The sequence below is a fragment of the Daphnia pulex genome, chromosome 4 (assembly GCF_021134715.1).
Source record: "Daphnia pulex isolate KAP4 chromosome 4, ASM2113471v1".
NCBI lineage: Eukaryota > Metazoa > Arthropoda > Branchiopoda > Diplostraca > Daphniidae > Daphnia > Daphnia pulex.
This window is the reverse complement of record NC_060020.1, coordinates 6,917,606-6,934,797: the sequence shown is the minus strand read 5'-3', so window position 1 is coordinate 6,934,797 and position 17,192 is coordinate 6,917,606. Positions and strand designations below refer to the sequence as shown.

The window sequence follows — 17,192 nt, the reverse complement described above, 5'->3', positions numbered from 1 at the left end:
AAACAAAAATTAAAGTTAGAGCGTATGGAATTAACGCATCCAACAAGCCGACTATACTATACCAGAATTTATACATAGATTATTTGGTAGAATCACCTCCTATAGAAGAATAATCAGGTAATAAACCGATTATTAAGGTAGGAATTACAACTTTTGATAAAAAACTTATTTCTTATGTCACCAATAAAGATTTGTATAAAATACTCCTGAAATAATTTAGACAAAATAGCCGAAGCAAGAGCGGTAAAAATGTCGGAGCTTTAGATGGCTCGGCGGTATGCTAACTAACTGGAAAACTATTGCTTCTAAATCTTTCACGTTTATTTTTAAAAATTTTGTCTCTACAATCTTTCCAATTATCTATAAGAGCATGACCTCTCATAGTTACACAATTAAATTTATCTTCAGCTTATTATCTTCAAGCTTTACCAAATCGCCATAAAGATTTAAAACCACTCTTCATAGTAATCTTTAGCAATTTGTTAAATTTTTTCTTAAATTTTATTAGTTGTTATTCAAATTTCGGAATCTACAAAAAGAATATTATTGCGTTTGGGATGGAAAGTGTTTTTACCTCTGACTTTATTTTGGGTGGGTAGTATTTTTTCTCCAAAACTTATTTCTCGCCCTATAGAGTTATCTGAAGCTGGTAAATAAATATGCTGAAGTAATAAAAGACGGTGATCACGTTATCTCAACCCATAATGTTTCAACAAAATTATTAGAAAAAATAACCGAACAGGAGATTTTTATTTGGCTCGCCCGATAACGTTGTGCTGTTGGATTCTCGAAGAAATCGTGCCCGAGGGAAGGAAAGGGAGGAAAGGAATGAAAAAAAGAGGGGACCAGACTTTCCTTTTCTGGTTGCCATTTTAACGGAGAAAAAACGGAGAGTGCTACCTACACCTATTGCTACCACGATGTATACTACCCCGTGGACGTGGTGCTACTGTGCTAGAGACCGGTCACACTGGTGTCTGCTGCGTCAGTGTGAGCCAGTCTTTTACAGAGAGAGGTCATGTCCAATGTCGCTCTGAAACTCCATTCGAAAATCATTTGTTACTGCGCCACCAAAGTGATTTTGTGTGTCTTGTGAGTGAGTGTAATAGAAGAGCGAGAGTTTGGTGTGTCTGTGTTCTGTAAAAAAAGAGACAAAACAACACACACACGGATTGGATGTTTGTTTCTCTCCATTTTGAAAAGACTTGTGTGTTTCGCGTGCCAGTGTGTTTCCATCTGACCAATGTGTTTGTGATTAGCCAACGACCATCTCAATCGTGAAACTGGATTAAAACTGTGAGCCGGATTATCCTTTTTCTATTAACATCTTCTTTCTTTGCTCACACCACGTGTCTGCTGTGTCTGTGTGTGGCTGGCGAGAAATACTTTTTTTTTTCCACCCCCGGAATCGTGAATTCAAATTCACGAAATTCAACTTGAAATCGTGGATTGGGAGTCGCCGAGGATCGGAAGACTCCACCTGTCCTCCTACCTGCTGTTGGCCCTTGTTTTCTTTAGTCTACCGACATGTAAGTGTTAACAATTTTCATTTTTCATTGGGAATTTTCAACTTTGTCGGGAAGTTTTTAGAAATCGCTGCCCACGTGGGCAGATTTCATACACTAGCGAGGGTAGCCAACATCCCGTGTGAGATATAAAATATTTAGTATGTTTTCTGTACTTTTGTATTCCCGTCCTTACCCACACTCTACTTAATTCACACGCCGGATGTCGACGAGTTAAAGACGCAAGAAAAAAAAGGCCGAAGGGGGAGTACACACTCACACACCCACCCCTTGTGCGTGTGAGAGTAATTTGGAGGGAGAGAAAAAACACCATCTGTTGGCGTATTTTTCCTGTAGGTGGCTTAATTTGACTTTGATCGAAAGTTTGGATGACGTCATCGACCGCATAAAATGTGGGGTTCACCACACGGAGCCTCTTGCGATGATAATCACGCGTGAACAAGCTAGACAAGAAAACAAAAAAGAAATTTCTTTATTTATTTGCTGATGAAATCGTCGATGCGATTGTCAGCTTTCTTCGTGATTGTTTTCCATCACGAGTAATGTTCCCTTTCTCTCCTTTGTTAATGTGTTGGCCAACAAACAATTCGGTCCCGAAATGGGTCAAATCTCGCCCCCTTCAACTTTTTGAAAAACAGGATCCTCCTATCTTTTTTCATTCCCTCACGATTTCAAACGAAAAGGAGGAGGAGGTAAAGATGATGGCTCGGCGGCGTCGATGACGTCCATTTTGTAGACCTGTGGGAGTGTGTGTGTGTGTGTAGCTCCGGTCGTGAATCGAAGGCGTGTAGAGAGAAAATAAGTCGATTGACTTTGTTTGTAATTCAATCAGCGCCGGTCGTTGCGGAGGTGGCCCCTTTTTGTGTGTATCCTCTTATCGTTTTCCTATCAATCAAAAACAAAACTAAACAACCAAAAAATAACGTAGAAAATAACAGGCCTGCCGGTTTCACCTAAAAAATATTTCGGGAAACCAAATCCGCCAAAAAGAAAGAAAAAACTCTTAACCGACTTAAACCCCATTTTTTAAATATTTATTTCAATTTGTTGTTTTGTTCCAACAAGTTTTGGAATTTCCATTTGTAAAAAAAACACACAAAAATGGATCCAATTTGTTGTTGTTGAGGGTAGGAGAAACAACTTCCTGGGGTACAAGTAAATAGCGACCAGTTATGGACGCCGGTCCCGCCATTTTGACGTTGAAATTAGGAGAAAAGAGCATTGAACGGGCTTCCGCCACCTGCCGAGAAAATAGTAATAATAATCAGATCAAAGCAAGTCAGGTGGAAACTCTAGGCAAGTGGGACCGACGATCCCGTACGTACTAACGTTGAGTCAGTCGTTTGTTTTATGTTTTATTTTTTTTTTTTCAGTCTTAGGTAGATGTTGTTGCTGTTGTTGTTGTTGTTGACTTGTCGTTGTAGTTTTGAAGGTTCCAAATTTAGAAGGAGAATGGTAGTTCCACACTTCCACCTGCTATTTTGCGCTGTTTCAAATGGGCGGAACAAACGGACCGGAATTTTGTGCTGCTATGATTATAGTCTGGTCGTATTTTTTTTTTTTTTTTTTTAATTGGGCCGTAAGAATGCTAACCCGACTGGCTTTTCTTATTATCGCATTATTTTCTCTTCTCATCGGGAATCAAATAAGCAGGAAACAATTTGACTTAATCCACTTTGCGCAAATGGATCCTTTTCATTGTTTGATGTTGGGTCATCATACAATGATGTCGACATGTTTTGTCTTTGTGGTGTGTTAACTGTTTTGTTACTGTGTAATAACGTACTGTTTAAAGCTTTAACAAGGTCCCTTCATTAGTGAATACGCAATCGGGGTGCTGATGGTGGTGGTGGTGGGGGGGGGGATTTTCACGGATAAAACCGGCGGAAGCAGGAAATTGGGCTTCTATGTTGTACCTTCAACACTTTACGTCCGGAATGCCCCCCGGAAAAATCTGCTTTCATTTTATTTCTTACTTTGAATTCAAAGTTGAAATCCAACGCTCATTGGCTACGACGTGCTTTACACACTCTGGTACAACATCCCCCACCATGAGTCTTTGTTTCTATTTTGCCCTTTTCTTCATGCGTTTTTACTCCACAAGAGAAGAAAGAGTAAATAGTCTAAAAACCGTGTGTTTGTGTGTGTGGCGGGAGGTGGGATAAACACGGTTCAAGGCCGGCCGTAACACCCACGTGATCAGCTGAGAGGAGCGACTACCACAAAAGGGGTTCCCATTTTGCCCATTGTTTTCCTTTTAGAAGAAAACGAGGTCAAACTTGGTCGATTTTTTTGAAAATTAACTTTTTTAAATGTAAGAATCATTTTTGACATTTCTCATCAGATTTTTTCGATTGCAAAACTTATATCCTGTAATTTTTTTTTTTTGTTCGTTACGGCTCATTTTGTTGGTTTTCACGGGCGTCTAGAGTGTAGAATGAGCTGACTTCTCGAATTTTCTTTTGTGAGCATTTGGTTAGAAAAATGTTATTTATTTTTCCCATTTTCGAGTTCAACGCTCCTGCTCGATGAGCGAAATATTTCTTCTTCTTCTTCTTTCGTACAAGTTCCTGGCTTTTGTTTCTTTTAAAAAAGTCTGAAAGAAGATGGTGGTGGTTTAAGAAGAGGTCGAACACGAGTCGGTCACGAATGTGAAACAACCCGGGAGCGGTTTCATCTTTAAAAAATAAATAAAAATAAAACGGGTTTTTCCCCTCTCGAAAACAACAATAACTTGCGTCCAAAATTTCGGTTGCTAGGCAGTTTGATGACAAGTTTGTTGATTATTTATTTATTTATTTAATCCATCCGCTTTGAATGGCACGTGCTGGAGCAGTTGTCGTCGTCGTCGTTCACCTGCTCTTGACGGTCGTTATATTTTCCTGCTGCTGCTGTGAAAAACATTCAGGCAGCCAAAGTGAAAAAAAAAAGAAACATTTTTTCAAAAAATCCAATCGATCGAATCGCGGCCAAACGGTTTCCCTCACGACCTCACGTGGTGCGCAAACAATAACAACAACAACAAAGCAAGGACGTTGTCTAATAATTATTTCCCCCCTTCTCCCCTTGGAATTCCGAGTATAAAACATCTATATTTTATGTAATGCCAAATGTACAAGTCGATTGAAGTCGGTTTTTGTTTCACGGTGCTCAGCCGAAAGGAACTTGTGAAGGTACTGGCTATTACACAACACGGGGGCATTTTAAAATCGTTTGAACGAGCCCCGGCTTTTTTCTCTCTTTCTTTCAACCCCCCCCCCCCCCCTCTCTCTTCTACCATTTAGAATAGGGGGGCTGGGTGTGGAAGTTTGGACGATTTAGTGGTGGAAACAGTTGTGTTGTTGGAACATTACCCATACTGAAATACATAAATATAAAGTAAATAGAATAAGAGAAAATTGAACTTTTTGGAGCTTAGAGAAACAGATTATTCATTTTTTTTTTTCTTTCTCTCTCTTCCTGTTTTGTTTATTTCGGTCTCGTCTTGTGTAATAGTATTCTCTTGGCACGATCAAGGTTAAACTTATTCGCCCTCCCTGTTTTTTTTCCCCTTGTTGTACAGTCGAAACTATTTGAAACGCGTGGCGTCCGGATGAGAAAATTCCTTGGCTGTTTATACACCCAAAGGAGCCGGTAGAGAAAAAGCTCTCTCCGCGTACGTCGTCCGTGTTGCCATGCTGTTTGCTTGAGTTGTGTGTGTGTCGTCTCTCAACATTCTCTCTCGTGAATCAAATTCAGTGGTATCTCTACACTGTATGAAAGAGGATTCAAGTCGTCACTTTTTTCTCACATCTCGGCCCAAATCTAATTATGGAAATTCTTTCCTTCTTCGTCGACAGAGTGAATCCTGAGCGAGGAATTTTTCTACCCCTTCGGACAGCCGCGTCACAGCAATTGACCGCCATTGGAAAAGTGACGAAAACGACACGACGAGAATCAACCCAGTTTTCCATTGTTTGCCTCCTTTCATGGTGAGTTATGAATATCTATTTTTTTTTTCTAGCGACTGGTATTTCCTGAACGAGTTTTTTTTTTACACCTATCCACGACGTTTTCTTTTTATCAAAAGTCACATTTTTCTTTTTCCTTTATTTTTTATTTGTAAATTCAACTTGCGGTTGATTACTACTAAGCGCACACCTCTTTCCTCCGGAGTTGGCGGCCGTGGTGTGGCCGTGATTGTATCGTGATTGTTTGTCCGTGTCTCGGTGGGTGGGTGGATTTTGCTTTTGTGCTGGTTATTCACTTGTGTGTGTGTGTGTGTTAGAGCCGGTTTTCATTAAAACTGATGTTTCTCTCTTTACACCAATGCCACGCCTAGATGAGCTAGTTTCGTCTGTTTATTGATTTGTTTTTACATGTTGTTCTGAAACCGAAACACGAGTCTGTTTTTGGTGTATCGCATTGCCACCGTTGCGTTTTTTGACTGGCTGGTTGGGTGGCTACTTTAATCTACGGAATCAAATAACGCGCGTAGAAGATGACGGAAGACTTTTCTTTTTTCCCGATTCCCGATTTTCACATGGAAATCGTTAACAGAACGATCACCCAGACGTGTCATTCAGTGGCTGCGGCCTAGGGGGAATTAACGAGCCCAGGGAGTTTGCGTGTTAATTTCCTCTGCCTCTTTTTATTTCCCTGTCACCCCATATCAACTTTGACATTCAAATGAGCCTGCTGCTATTACGATTTCATCATGATGATGAAAAGGAGTCCATTGCCTTTTTTTCTTCGTTAAAAAAATAAGGGAGGAAAGAGGGAGAAGCTGGGACCGGGTCTAGTAGGGGCGCTTGAAAACCTTCTTCTTCCCTGGTTATAAATAAGGTGAAAGAAAAAAAGAGAAAGGGCAAACGAGTCTATCCCGGAGGAGTCGCAGAGCGTAGCAGAAAGAAAAAAAAACGGGCACTCCTTTCTCTCTTTTTTTCGCTTGGAGAATTGTGCAGTGGAAAAGTTGTTTTCTCCAGTCGAGCATTTCTTTTTCGTTCGATTTTCTTATTTCTAGTCATGTCGACAACGTTCACGTCGTTTTCATTCGGCGAGCGTCTAATTGGCACATTCTCTTGATCACGGATCGACTCACTGCGACCAACCGGACCGACCAAAATCGACTAAATTCTTTCGTCTCCTTTTCATTTCATGCGCAGAAAAATATTTCCGCGTCAAATTGCGCTCAAGAGTTTTCTCTAACAAATTGCCGTTTCATGAAAATAAGAAGAAAAAGCAAAACGAGTTATTCGTTATCTTTTAGTAGCTCAGCTGTGTGAGGACGTGCGTGATGCCCATCAATTAGCTCCACGTTAGTTATTTGAAGGGCTTTTGTTATTGCCTCATATATCAAACATCTTCTTCATTTGTTATCTGCCTTCCTTTCTCTGTCTTCCGGTTGTCTCCCGTTTTTCTTTTCTTCATCGCCAATTCCTTCATTAGTGGCCAGAAGGTTTAAATTCTGTTTTTTCATCCGTCATCTTTTCTTTTGTCTGTCTGTTTGTCTGTGTGATGTCGTCGTCATTTTTTTTCTTTTGTTGACCGATGAGGGAGAAATATTATAACGATTACCAACCAACTGCTGATGAAAACCGCTCACGAAAAAAGGAATTAACACAAAAAAAGAATTTAGAATAAAAAAAGTCTAAAGGCACGTGATATTTCCGGTTCCTATCGACACTAATGAAGGAAGAGAAAAAAAAAAGAACTTCTACTTTTTGTCGTCGTCGTGTGCCACTGCTGGCGTGCAAACATTTTCTATCACACAAGTCTTAATAGGCACTGGCCTCCTTCCCATCTCAAGGGCGGCTAAGTTTAATTCTATTTTTTCGTTTAGTTTTTGTTTTTGGAATCTTGAATTCCAGCAGCAGCGCTAGTAGTTCCTTCTTCATTCGCCGTCTTTTGTGTGTCTTTGGTTGCTGGGCTTGTGCGTCGGAAGCCCAGCCACACTTCCGACACTTATATGACGGGCGCAGGCTGAGCCGCCGCCGCCGCCGCTGGCGGTCATGACTCGTATGCATGTCGTCTCCTTTCCATCAACTTGCACACACATCCGGAGCCCGTAGTTAAAAAAAACAAACAAAAAGAATACCAAAAAGGAGACCATGCTTTGATTGTAACCTTGCCCAGTTAATTAAAAATGTCCTTTTAAAAACAAAGAGAAAAGAAAAAGAAAGAAAAACCGCAAGGCATTTTCTCCTTTTTGACTAGCTGGAAATGGCACCACATGTCTCCGGATGGAGGCTGTGGATGAAGGGCGAAAAAGTGGGGAGGTGGGGGGGGGGGAGTGATTCCATCCCGGTTATGTTGACCATGTGTTTGCCACCACTCTTCATCTATGGCTATGTGTAGATAGCAGTTCGCCGACAACGAAGGAAGGCATCAGCGAGGAAGATGAGATGTTTCACACTGCTTCTTCTTATATTCCTGGTTTGTCTTTAGGAGCCCCCCACAAAGTCTTTTGATCTCTTTTCTCTTTTTGGGCTGTTACCATTCACTCACAAACTTGATGGTTCGAAAAAGAAGAAGAAGAGGGGGTGGGGCAAATAGGAGAACGAAATGTCAAGTTTCATGATGTAGTGCGGCTTGAAAGTGCTCGTCGTCCATATATCTAAGAGAAGGGATCGGCAGGATTCCTAGCGAGTTTTTTTTTTCCTTTTTTTCTCCTTGGGAAACGTCGTGGGACTGGTCGCATTCGAACCGATAGACTCATGAAGAAGAGAGGATACGTATTTATACACTGGATGTTTTGTGTTCACATGAAGGAGAAGATTGCTCTTTATGTTTCTCTGTTCTTATTTCATCTCGGATACCCTTTTTTTCTTCCTCTCAGCTGTCTCCCAGTAAATGTCCGCGCACTTTGAAGAGAGCTTAGACTCTCTTTCGTCTCTTCTCTTTTCTTATAACGAATAAGGAAAAAAAAAAGTGATATATAGTATAATACAACATACAAGGAGTGATGATTTGATCCCTAGCCTTAAGCTACTGCCATGTGTGGTGTGGTGTAGTGTGTGTGTGTGTGTGTGTGTATGTATAGATCGGATGCGCCAGATAGATGTTGTTTGTTGACAGGCAGTGCTGCTCTTCAACGTACGACATGGAGAGTAAAAACAACAACAATATAACCCAGAAACAAAAGAGTTTTTTGTTTATCCATCTTCCTTTTTTTCTATCTTGACATATAGAATACACACAGAAAAAAAAAATCTGCTCTAGATCCGTTGTGTGCGACGATATTGAGATGTTGTGTGCGTGCAAAAACTAACCAACTCAACGTGATTATAGTGGAACATATTATCGAACGCGAGGTTATTCTGTGATTCTGTGACCAGAACCCTCTTCAATTGATTTTCCGTTGCCAGCCTAATGAAGACGTGAATTAGTCATCAACTCACAATTTCAAACGTTCTTCCATAGTCCTTGTGGGACATGCTCCATTCCTTTCGTCCATGTAGGATTCATTCCATGTCGGTCATTAGATGTAGTGTAGTTAACGAGTATTAGATGGGCTAAAGTTTTAAATTATGCGCAGGATTGTGCTGTGAATCTGAAATCTGAATGAATTGAGATTTGCTTGAAATTGAATGACAGTTTGTGAAATTTCCCTGATAGTTCATTTTTGTTTAGCAGTTCTATTCCTCTCCACGTTTTTGTTATTTATTTTGCCATTTAACTAATTCTGTGATTTCTCTAGGTATCTCCTATTAGCCTGATATTCGAGCAACCCATCGCAACCGATCTTCCAGTTTCGACACTCGGATGACTTCAGTCGACCAGGTCTACCAGTCGTCTAGTCAACGCGCACCAACTGAGAACTTAAGGTAAGAACAAACACACAGTTTTCTTTCTTCTTTTCGTACTGTGTCTTTTCTCTTTTGTATAATTCCGTTAGATAACAAGCGCGAAAAATCGTTGAGCACATGACGTACGTAGGCCTAAATGTTTTCAAAAATGTTTTCAATTCATTCATTGTTTTATTCAAAATTTGCATTAAAAGTAAATTTTCAGTAAAGAAATTCCCACTCCTTAATGAATTAGCATCGAATGAATTATCTTCCATTTCCTCTTTTATTACCCCAGAAAAAAATTCATTTGCGGTGCGGGTCAGTTGTCAGTCGAAGATGTTTTTGCGCATGTTGGAGGATTACGAAATCGCAAAGTCGGCGAGTTGCTCCTCCAACATTAAGCCAGTGAAATGAGTGTAGTGGTTGCTGTCATCAGCTAAATAGTTTCCCTCAATCTGCACCCAGATTTGATCGCCTTTTTTCAAGTTCAGAACGGACTGGAAGGTCAATGACACAGACGAAGAACCGATGCCCGCGCTTCTCCAGAAGGAATTCCCGTTCAAATAAAATCGTAAATTTGTGTTATACCAAATCCCCGTGATTGAGAAGAAGTAAATTCCCGTTAGCGGGGCCGTGAATTTCCCTGATGTTATGTTCATGGTATTTCCCTCGTTTACCCGCGCGAATTCGAACGGAATTGGACTGTTAATTGTGCGGCTTGTCGTATTTCTCTGGACGTGGAAATAGACGGGCGCTGATTTAATATCGGCGTACCCGATCGTTTTTTGTTTGTCTGTAAATCAAAGGATTAGAGACCAATCAGTAACCAGTAAAAAAGAACAAGTCGTACCGTTTCGATTAGGATAAAAGTCGCAGTAAACCATTTCCATCTTCTTTTTCGATCCTTTTATAGAATAGAATCCGCTTAATTTATATCCCATTCGCTGCAGATCTGAACATGAGGTTGGCATTTTACCAATGTCGACTATTTCACTCGTTCTGTCTGTTGAAATCAAATTCATTCTTTCCCTATTCAAAGCGTGAACGACGAAGGGGCGCAATCACGCGGACAAATTGTGTCCCGCTCCGTTCCTTTTTTTCAATAGCCTTTCCATTCCACTTGAAATTCGTCGTCTCAACTGCAAAAAGAAAACTATTAAATTTATGGATCCTTTTCATTGTTTGATGTTGGGTCATCATACAATGATGTCAACATGTTTTGTCTTTGTGGTGTGTTAACTGTTTTGTTACTGTGTAATAACGTACTGTTTAAAGCTTTAACAAGGTCCCTTCATTAGTGAATACGCAATCGGGGTGCTGATGGTGGTGGTGGTGGTGGGGGGGGGGCGATTTTCACGGATAAAACCGGCGGAAGCAGGAAATGGGGCTTCTATGTTGTACCTTCAACACTTTACGTCCGGAATGCCCCCCGGAAAAATCTGCTTTCATTTTATTTCTTACTTTGAATTCAAAGTTGAAATCCAACGCTCATTGGCTACGACGTGCTTTACACACTGAAAGAGAATTTGATGGATATCACTATTATTATAAACTACTGCGAGCAGTTCCTTGTTTTCTCTGTATCTTATTATTCCGGTCTTGTGTGTGTGTTTGTATCGCCTTGTAAGATCCGATCCGTATATAGGAATATGATGTGTGTCTGTGTGTCGTAAATGTGAGCCTTTAGATCGGATAGAAATCGGATTCGACCACCACCGCTATCAATCGGATTGCATTGGAAATGGGGCGTCTAAGGAAAAGAAGAAGAAGAAGTTGATTTGTATCGCTGGCTAGCCTTACCCAATCTGCGTATAGATGAGGTCGTTGACGCCACGCTCTGCGTATCAACCGACAAAACTCGTAAAAAACTTATTTTCTTTTTTCTCTCTCTGTGTGTGTGAGTGTAATGATTCCCAATTTGATTCGCTTTTTCTTTTTTGGAAAGACATTTTGTCTCGTGTATGCACAAACACATAGCCAAAAAAAGCGTGTTTCACCTTAGCAGACGTCCAGTCGAGTACAGACGTAATAATCTGAAGGGGAAAAAAGAAAAAGATTGGATGATGTTCGTTCCAAAATATTTCCACATCACACAAAACTTTTCTCTTTTTGCCGTGTCCCGGAATGACAAACAGCTCCGTCCAATTTCTTTTTCCGCCTTCGGAACGCCTTTTTCTCTTTGGTGTCTTTCTTGGAAAATATACACAGACAATCAAACGGGCGCCGCCGCGTACCGATCACGCAGCAGCAGCATTCAATGCGAAAAAAGAAAAACAGGAATAAAAAGATAGACCTGAAAAAAAAAAGATGATTTCCCACCATTGTTTTCAATTTTGGAAGGAAACGAGTAGTCATTTTTTTCAGTATTTCTCTTTTTGCCATTGGGCCTCGTCGGTCGATAAAAAAATAAGAGAAACGGAATCAGGAAATCCACTTTACCCTCTTGTTTTTTCTTCCTTTCGTTTTGTTGTTGTCTTCGCGCTCTTCTTCTTGGTGGTTTCCTCGGAAAAACACTGTCTACACAATTTTTTTTTATTTTGTTATAAAGGAGAGACCACACAACAGCCGGAAGTTTGTGTGTACAGTGTGAGGGTTCCACCATCACTTCGGATTTTTTTTTTTTTTTTTTCTTTTTACACCATTTTCTTTTTCTTCTGATTATTCTATTGCGCGCGCCCTTGTTTCTCCACGTCAAATTGTTGTGTAATTATCGCAAGGATGTCGGCTTAGTGAACAGCGTGGGATTCCCAGATTCTTCTTCTTCTTTCTCTTGGGATGCCGCTCCCTTTTTCGTAATTCCGTTTTTCCTGTGCATTTCTTCATTGCACTTTACAGGTTCTTTTCTTTTTTTTTTTCTGTGTTAAGGACAACAATGACGTAAAATGGGGGGGGGACCTTCTTTTTCTTATCAATGATTGAAACATTCTCAATGGAGCAGAATGAATGCCAAAAATGGGGAGAAAAGAAAGGACCTTATTATTTGTCTTCTTCTTTTTGGCTTTGTCGCACTGAAACTTGGAGATTATTGTCCATTACCGATAATTACCCCCGCGACTCTCTTATCTTTTGGCAAAGGTATTTGAGAAGCAGGTCCATCAAAGGTCTTACCAAAATCCTTTTCGACTTTTTTATTTTAGGATTGTAATTTGAATTTGGAAAATTGGAGAAAGAGTGGTGCAGCAGACTTCAAAGAGTTTCTCTATGTACAACAATCGATCCTTGATTTTTCTATTTGTATGTGGGAATCATAAAAAAAGCGATGGGGGAATCACGCTGTCGGTCGGATAGTTCATGCAAAGATGCTAATGTAGTCGAGTTCTTCCAGCTGTTTGGCGGCGGCAAAGATGTCGTTTGACTTAGCTCTTCAAACAAAATGTGGAAAAAAGGCTGAGCCCAACTCTTGTGTTGGAACACAATAACCCCCCACATCTCTTTTTTCTTTGCTTTCTTCTGGTACATCCCCCGCCGTGAGTCTTTGTTTCTATTTTGCCCTTTTCTTCATGCGTTTTTACCCCACAAGAGAAGAAAGAGTAAAAACCTTGTGTGTGTGGGGGGGAGGGGGTGGGTTTTCCATGTTTTGTTGTTTGGAGGATTTTTCCGTTTCTTTTAATAGACGCATTCGACCGTCCACCACCCACAATCCAAAACCCAGTAGCGAGCGTATCCACCGTCCAAAAACTGGGATCGATGGAACCCAGGAAGAAGATAGAGACAGACTCTCTCTCAGTCTCTCTGAACATTTACACACACAAACATTTTATCTGTAAAACGTACTATCAGCCAAATTTTTGTTTAAAAGGGAGAAACACACAGAGGGAAATACTCAGACATTGGGTTGGAAATAACTCTGTAAGGATATACACTATGCATAAGACTGTATAACCACTGCGGGGTGACATAATCATTCCTACCGATCTCCAACCTCTTCTCTCTCTCCATTTTTCCCTTTTTCTTTATGTGTGGCTTTTTCTCTCTACTTCTTTTTTTGTTTTCTTTGCTTGTATGAGATCGGGTTGTGACTTTTTCTTGTTTTATTCAAACGTGTATAATACTCCGCAGTGCGGATGGTCCTGTTTGTATAATGGACAGACCCATCCATCCATTTGGTCCATCTCTATTTTATTTATTTTCCTCTTTTTCTCGGTGCGTGCCTGTATCGTTCGGTGGTGCCGTGTTATTTTATTTATTATTATAGGGTCGGGTCGTGAAGCTTTATTTTTATATGTAGAGAGAACGGACCAACATTCCGATCGTCTTCTTCTCCCTCCTTGATGTGCTGGATACCCTCGGTAACATTTCGCCGGCCCACTCTCTCTCTCTCTCTCTCTCTAAAAAGAAGATATAGTCGACATAGTTAATACTCCGGAATATATATAGAGAGCTGTCGTTGGATCGAATTATCCCGCCAACGTTCGCCTTCACGTTGGCAACGCTCTTCTTCTTTCTTTCTTTTTTAAGCTTTGAACTTTTCTTTTCCCTCTCTCCCCCCTTTTTCTACGTGCAGGGCGACGCTGCCTATTTGACTTGATGCAGCAATTTGATACTTTTTAAACAAACTCTTGTGTCTCTCTTTTGAGTCACGTTTTGAATCTCATTTTATCTTTTAAAAAAGAGAAAAATCAATCAATTTGCATTTGGGCGACTTGTTCGGTTCCCTTTCTCTCTTCACAGGCGGCGTGAAACACGGCAAGTGCACGTCACACGCCAAAACACTTTGTCGTAAGTGGAGAAGGTTTCTGGAGATTTGCGTGCAACTGATTCGACTCCGTTTTTCTCCCCCATTTTAAAACAAAATGGGGATTTACCGAACCGCATTGAAAGAGAGAGAAGGAACACGTAAATCCGGGAGCCGAGAATTCGATTTTTTTTTTGAAGGGGAAGCTTTTTGTTTACCAATTAAGAGATAAATACCGGAGTAGCGATAACATTCCTAATGCTTCTTCCTTTGCCCTCAATAAACTTTTAAAGAAGAAGAAAAAAAAGGAGACCTTCACTTTTGGAAATGTTTAAAATGCGGCGTTTGTTCACGTCCGTCAACGTCCCCCATCTGTTTCCCAGTGTTAGGAACGTCACCAATTGACTTAAGTCAAATTTTGACTTAAGTCATGACTTAAGTCAAATTTTGACGTATACGTCGACTGCGACTGAAATAAAATTTATGCGTGACTTTTACGTTGACGTTTGACGTGAAAAAAATTTGGAATCTTAAAAAAAGTCAAAATAAAAACGTCATCTGGCAATGTTGACGAACAATGCCGTGGATCGGAAGATTTTTTCGTCTGTAATTTTCGTAAAACTTACTCATCCGTGCTTTAAGGCACATTGGATAAAAGACAGAAGGAGCCAAGAAGAAGCCAAAATAAAACTCAGGCAGCTGATCCAGGACTCTACGTGTTCACCAGTTTTGGAAAAAAGCAAAACATCCTTAGCCGAAGAGTTTTTGCTGTTTGATGAAATTCAACCTTCAGGCAGACCGGATGACGAGGTAGACCGATTTTTAAAAGATCGCGACACCTCTATAGGAATGCTTGATAATTATCCACAGATTAAATCTTTGTTTGTAAAATATAATACTGTCATTCCAACTAGCGCTCCAGTAGAGCGTCTTTTTAGCTTAGCAGCATTAATTTTAACAATAAGAAGAAATAAGTTGTCCGATTCAATGTTGGAAATGTTAATATTTCTAAAAATTGCTTTAAACTTGTAAAAACCACCTGTCAAATAGCGTAAAAATACATGACTTATTTTGTGACTTAAGTCATGACGGTGACGTATTTTTTTTTGGCAGTTACGTTGACTTTTTTTTTTTGACTTTTGACGTTAGGTTTTCAAATGACGTATGACGTGCAAATTTTTTCTAAGTCACTGAAAACTCCGTGACGTTCCGAACACTGCTGTTTCCCAATTGGTGTACACAAACTTGATTTTCGTGTGTCTGTGTTTGATAAAAACTTGACGGACTGGGGGCCACCGAATGATTTGTTGACGTCAATTAAGACGAATCTTTTTTTTTATTTATTTTTATTATTTCGGTTGAGGGGGGGAAAACTGTATATTATTATTACCTGGTTCCTTTATTTTTGGTTATAGGTTTATCGTTTATGTTCCCGTAATTGCTGAACGATTTGGCACGTCACTATGGAAGATTACCACGTTGATCGAGCAGATGAGTCGGTGCAGCTCAGTTCTGTGAGGAATCGGGAATCTGAGGAATCGGGAACATCACTTTGCGACCTTGCGTTTATAGAGTCTGATTCTTCTGCTGATGAGTCAGTTGATCCAGCAGATGAGTCTGTTCAGTGTATTTTTGTGAAGAATCGGGAAGTGGATTTAAAAACATCATTTTGCAACCTTGAGTTTCTAGGGTCTGACCCTTTTTCGAACACTACAGCTCTAGATGATTCAGTTGTTAGCTCATCAAACGCTTCTAATGTGGCCGCGTGCAATACCATTTACGTCAGCTGCAACTCATCACGAACCAGTTCGATCGCCACAGTTGAAGTTGAAGAATACAGATATTCCGACACTAAAAAAGGAATCGAATTGGTCGAGTTGCGGTATCCCCCGCTTTTGAATAAGGATTATGTGGATTCTGATACAGATGTTGGCCTGCATGAAGCTGAGTGTAGTTATTCTGACAAAAGAAATTCTTGCAAAAGAAATTCTGTCGAATGGCGTGGAGATTCCATGGACTCTGAACTCTTTAACGAAGAATTAAAATCACGTGAAAATAAGAGTCCTGGACCCAAGCCAATTTACCTCCGGCATTTGCCTCGGTTGCCCATCAAAGCAAAAGAAGAACAACAACGAGAAGAACAACAAAAACAACCAGAAAAAGTGTATTCTAAAGAACTTCAGACATTATTGGATCACTATCCGGGGCTAATAGACGACAGAAAAACAGCTAAGGATTTAGATCGGGAGTTAGTTGAATATTTCAACAGTCTTGGCCCGGATACACCATTGAGAGCAAGATTGAGAGAGGGTAATAAACCAAAATTACCAACTTATTTTGAAAAATTTAATTCTGAGATGTTTTTTTTTCCCCTCTATTTTGGGTGACTCGACACAATAGGTCATGCGAAAAAATCTTGTAATTATCTTCTGCTAGACCCGAGAGACACTCGTAACATACCTTTAAACGAATCCCAGGACGAAAAGAAATTGTTCGAGCGTTTTCTATGCGGTATATTCTACATCGGTAAAGGAACAGATACCAGGCGGAACAAACATCTTCATGAGGCATTTCATAAATTTCGGTCTCTGCCACAGTCACAACCATCACAAGTATAAAGCTCGATGCAAATCTACTTAGAATATTGAATAACATGATTGCTTAAATTTAGGCGAGCAAAAAAGAGGAGCGGATCTTAGACATCTGGAGGAATGGATTCGGAGTTGTTTCAATTCCCGTCTTTCATAACACTTTGGCAGAAGAGGCCCTCTGTCGCGAAGCCGCAATGATAGAAGCGATAGGTAAAAGTTGATTTAATTCATTAAAGATATTTCTATACATTCTCTTCATTTTTAGGTCTTAGCACCATCACGAATATAACGAAGGGAATTTTCTATGGAAGTTGTTGTAAGTTGTGGACGGATTCAAGAAAACAACGCTGGGGAAGCCTTCTGCTTTATAGAGCTTTCCACATCTTTCTCCACGAAGGAGAGAGACAAATCCGTCCAGGTGATTTATAGCAGCCTCTACCCAGTTCTGCAGTACGTACGTACGTACAACAACAAAGAATAAGATTTTCCGAAGTAGTCTCTCGTCTAATAGTTACATGCCTCCACCCTCCGTTCCTCCTTTCTTCCGTCCCTCCGTACTTTTCCTGCAGTACGTACGTACGTACAACAACAACAGTATAAGATTCTCCGAAGTATTCTCCTGTATATAGTT

The 17,192-nt window shown here is 40.3% G+C and overlaps 2 protein-coding genes across 2 annotated transcripts; one reads left to right on the top strand and one right to left on the bottom strand.

Annotated features, from left to right (window-relative positions):
• Positions 1–916: 916 nt before the first annotated feature.
• On the top strand, positions 917–17,188 carry LOC124191950. The gene is made up of 7 exons (XM_046585007.1): positions 917–1,529; positions 5,366–5,497; positions 9,205–9,331; positions 15,386–16,280; positions 16,371–16,582; positions 16,642–16,771; positions 16,827–17,188. Exons 4-7 carry the CDS (start codon positions 15,434–15,436, stop codon positions 16,988–16,990), a joined length of 1,353 nt encoding a protein of 450 aa, XP_046440963.1. The 5' UTR covers positions 917–1,529; positions 5,366–5,497; positions 9,205–9,331; positions 15,386–15,433; the 3' UTR covers positions 16,991–17,188.
• Positions 9,620–10,305, bottom strand: LOC124191951 (complement C1q tumor necrosis factor-related protein 3-like). The gene is made up of 2 exons (XM_046585008.1): positions 10,146–10,305; positions 9,620–10,088 (listed from the first exon to the last, which is right to left on the bottom strand). The coding sequence occupies exons 1-2, from the start codon at positions 10,264–10,266 to the stop codon at positions 9,655–9,657; spliced, it is 555 nt and encodes a 184-aa protein (XP_046440964.1). The 5' UTR covers positions 10,267–10,305; the 3' UTR covers positions 9,620–9,654.
• Positions 17,189–17,192: the final 4 nt, after the last annotated feature.

Excerpts from the sequence above, each read along its gene's own strand:
- LOC124191950 (XM_046585007.1), top strand. The coding sequence starts at position 15,434 with ATGGAAGATTACCACGTTGATCGAGCAGATGAGTCGGTGCAGCTCAGT. Across the intron at positions 16,281-16,370 it reads GAGAGCAAGATTGAGAGAGG|GTCATGCGAAAAAATCTTGT; the intron begins GTAATAAACCAA and ends TCGACACAATAG. Across the intron at positions 16,583-16,641 it reads CACAGTCACAACCATCACAA|GCGAGCAAAAAAGAGGAGCG; the intron begins GTATAAAGCTCG and ends GCTTAAATTTAG.
- LOC124191951 (XM_046585008.1), bottom strand. The coding sequence starts at position 10,266 with ATGCCAACCTCATGTTCAGATCTGCAGCGAATGGGATATAAATTAAGC. Across the intron at positions 10,089-10,145 it reads CTTTTATCCTAATCGAAACG|ACAAACAAAAAACGATCGGG; the intron begins GTACGACTTGTT and ends TTTGATTTACAG.